A 3517-nucleotide genomic window follows, 5' to 3' on the forward strand; every position below is an offset into this window, starting at 1 on the left:
TAGGTAGCATGGTTGGGATTGATGTGTAAATTTACACACTTGCCTTGTGGGGACCGTTGTTGGCCAGTACATATTCGCGACTTCACTTTCATCTCTGACAGTCGGAAAACTAAAAGATTGGCTAAAAGATTGAGGAACTCAAGGTATGATATTTTTACTTTCCAACTGGTTCTCTAGGCAGCCTTTTTTACGCTTCCTTTTTTTTGCTGAAAATTGACTTCAAGATGAATTTTTTCCCTTTAATATATAGCTAGCTATAACTAACTACCTTAAGGGAACTTATTTTGGCGGGAACTAATTTTGGCGGACGAAGGAAATCTAAAAAAAATTTAATTTTGGCGGGAACTAATTTTGGCGGATCAACGAAATTTTTAATTTTGGCGGGAACTTATTTTGGCGGGTGGCGGTTTTTTTTAATTTTGGCGGGAACTTATTTTGGCGGGTCAGCGGATTTTTTAATTTTGGCGGGAACTAATTTTGGCGAGTGAAGGATTTTTTCAAATTTCAACGAAAATTTTCTTTGGTAAAGATGTAGAAATAAGCATTACAAAGCAAAGAATTTTAAAACAAATACTAAAAATCTACTCTTCTTCATCGTCTATGATAATGTCAAATGCATTCCGACTAAAGTCTATGTCATCCTCGTCACGCGTGTACTCCTCTTCTTTGTCATCGTCATTTTCGACTCGCACGTTGATGAAGCTATCCTTTAATAAATCTGGCGCATTGATTATGTCGGTTATGGGCTGAGTAATTACACTATTGCTTTCTGGCAGCGGTGATAGATCTTGAAAAGGGTCAAGGGATTCAAGTGAAGTGGATCCCATGCGAACTGCGTCGTAAATTCCAGATGCTTTCCACCCATTCAAAACGACTTCACGGCCATCTGCCGAAGTGATATGGTTATAAAACTGGAGGAGCCAACTTGCATGAAGAGGCTTGATGGTGGTCAGCTTTAATTGAATATTTATATCTTCGATCTTTTTGTTAAGGGATAGCTCTTTCTCGATCTGTTTTGAATACCATTCAGTGAACAAATTTCTCATGAATTGCTTGCAATGATTATTCACAGTAAGATCCAAGGGCTGGAATATATGTGTCATGTTACTTGGAACCAAAACCAGGAAGATGTTGTTCTTCTTCAGCAATTCGGTAACTTCCTCAGTAATTTGTCCTCGAAAGACATCGAATATTAGAAGAGCAGCTTGCTTTGGGTTATTTAACTTCTTCCTCTGGTCTTCAACGTGCTTTAGAACGATCTCTTTGATGACTTTGATGGATTCTTGTGTATTGCTGTAGTGTTTGGGATTAACGCTTAGTGAGAACGATTCGGGGAATTCAAACTTTGGGAGGCTTTGATTTGTTTTCCCCCCATATATCAGTTGCATTGGCAGAAAAGAACCATCAAGCGTAATAATAAAGGTACCAGTAAGGCATCTTTTGTCGGAAGATCCAACGATAGGGACGGACGATGAACCCTTTTTCGCCATGGTGTGATTCATTCTTGGAACAAACTTAAGAGCTGTCTGGTCCAGATTCATAACAAGTTGGTGAGGGATGCTGTGTTGTTCGATGGTCGAAACAATATCGTGAAGAAATAGTAATTCGCACTCCTTTTTGGCTCCTTCAGTGATTTCAACTTTGGAGGTCGTTTTCATTCTTTTCTTGAAACCCATTCTCTTGAAGAGGCTTTTTGCCCAACTGTTATCAATTTTAATATGCCCCAACTCAAATTGAGGGTTTCGTGATATTAGAGCTTTCGCTGCAGCGGTTGCAACTGTTCTTGAAACAACACCTCCTCGATTTCTCAGTGCAATTAAAAATCTTTGTACCATCTCATCTAGACTGCCAAGGAACAGAGGTCTACCGCGTTTCAAAGGAACAAATTTGGTTACCACGCTACGTTTTTCTCGGGTTGAATCTTTCAGCTCTTTTTTGTAAAGATTGCCAAATCTTCGAGCTGTACTCTCACTTAACGGCCTGTCTTTGGTTTGAAACTTTGTGATTGCAGCCGCACCACCATGAATCGCAACATATTTTCCGATATCAAATCTTTCTTTTTCTGACCAACGGTTGTATGATTTTTTGCCACTGGATTTAACATTTTCAGTCGCGTCTGTAACAGCTTCGTAGTCTAACGAACCAAGGGATGATTCTTGCTGGAAGTCAGTTGGTTGTGGGCCTAAAATGAATAAAACGAACCACTATGTAATTGCGAATTTTGACCAAAAATTAAAAATTTTCAAACAAAGAAAGAAACTTCTTCGCAGGTAGGTATAACAAAAAAAAACATCAAAGAGAAATACTTACTTTGTTCCCTAGAACTGTTTGAAGGTGTTTCGTCTGAAGTTTTTTCCTTTTCAGCGGCCCTTTGTTGAGCTTCTTTCTCTTGTAATTTAGCTAACTTCCTGATGTAAGACATTTTGAAAGCCGGGAGATAAAAAAGGAAACGTAAGTTATCTGTATCCTGTATATTTACTCGAACATAAACATTCCATTCACTTGGCCTATATTTACACTAAAAATCGAACAAAAACATTCTTTTTTTCTTGGCTAAGGCCCGTTTAGACTACCCAATCGAACAAAAACATTCTTTTTTTCTTCGCTAAGGCCCGTTTAGACTAACCAATCGAACAAAAACATTCTATTTAATTGGGAAAGTTCGGTCTACACTGACAAATAGAACAAAAACGTTCTATTTTCATGCTAGGCAATTAAAAAATCGATCGATTGACATTTTTGTTTTTCATCAGAGCTAGAAAAGAAAAGACGTCCATATGGCTTACAACAAGACGTTCGAGTTTACAGCTGCTGTCAGAGGATTCCATTATTATAAAACTTATTGGAAACCTGAGGAAAATCAATCACTGGACTGCTTTCATGAGAACAACAATGTTTTCGATAGATTTGCAATCAAAGTTTGTGAATTCGGAAATGACAAACCAGTTGGCCATTTACCCAAAGAAATCTCAAGGGTTACAAAATTTCTTCTGGACAGAGGAGCGTCTATGAAATCCACGTTGACAAGTGTACACTATCGAAGATCACCTCTCGTTCAAGGAGGCTTGGAGATCCCCTGTAAAATAACTGTTACTTTACCAGGGACAGTAAACAATCTTTTGGTTCTTGCAAGATACCAACAACTTGTAGAAGCCTTGTATACAGAGCCGAAAGAGGAATTGATTCTTGGTTCGTTCTTACATATTGCAGTTATTTTAGATGTCGTGGTTCCAACCGAAGAGAGACCAAAGCGTAAAAAAAATACAGCCAAAAGCCAAAGCAAAGAGACGAAAAAGCAAAAAGATATTCGAAACTTTTTTGGAAACACCTCAGCTGCACCAGCCCCAAAAAGGCAAAAAGTTAACAACAAACCTAAAAAGTCGTCACCATCGTCAAGCAAGGACTTAGAAATCATAAATATTGATTAAAAATTATCTTGTATTAGAGGTTTATTATGACATAATATTTCTAGCGCAAAGGTATATTTCTAAAAGATATAAAAAATTGAAAAAAAGTT

The 3517-nt window shown here is 37.8% G+C and overlaps 2 protein-coding genes across 2 annotated transcripts; one reads left to right on the forward strand and one right to left on the reverse strand.

The window, feature by feature from the left end:
* Positions 1-281: 281 nt before the first annotated feature.
* LOC130640840 (uncharacterized) lies at positions 282-2446 on the reverse strand. The gene is made up of 2 exons (XM_057447409.1): positions 2311-2446; positions 282-2182 (listed from the first exon to the last, which is right to left on the reverse strand). Exons 1-2 carry the CDS (start codon positions 2420-2422, stop codon positions 582-584), a joined length of 1713 nt encoding a protein of 570 aa, XP_057303392.1. The 5' UTR covers positions 2423-2446; the 3' UTR covers positions 282-581.
* Positions 1567-3517, forward strand: LOC130640841 (uncharacterized). The gene is made up of 2 exons (XM_057447410.1): positions 1567-2451; positions 2754-3517. The coding sequence occupies exon 2, from the start codon at positions 2778-2780 to the stop codon at positions 3426-3428; it is 651 nt and encodes a 216-aa protein (XP_057303393.1). The 5' UTR covers positions 1567-2451; positions 2754-2777; the 3' UTR covers positions 3429-3517.

This window comes from Hydractinia symbiolongicarpus, chromosome 4 (assembly GCF_029227915.1).
Source record: "Hydractinia symbiolongicarpus strain clone_291-10 chromosome 4, HSymV2.1, whole genome shotgun sequence".
Lineage (NCBI taxonomy): Eukaryota > Metazoa > Cnidaria > Hydrozoa > Anthoathecata > Hydractiniidae > Hydractinia > Hydractinia symbiolongicarpus.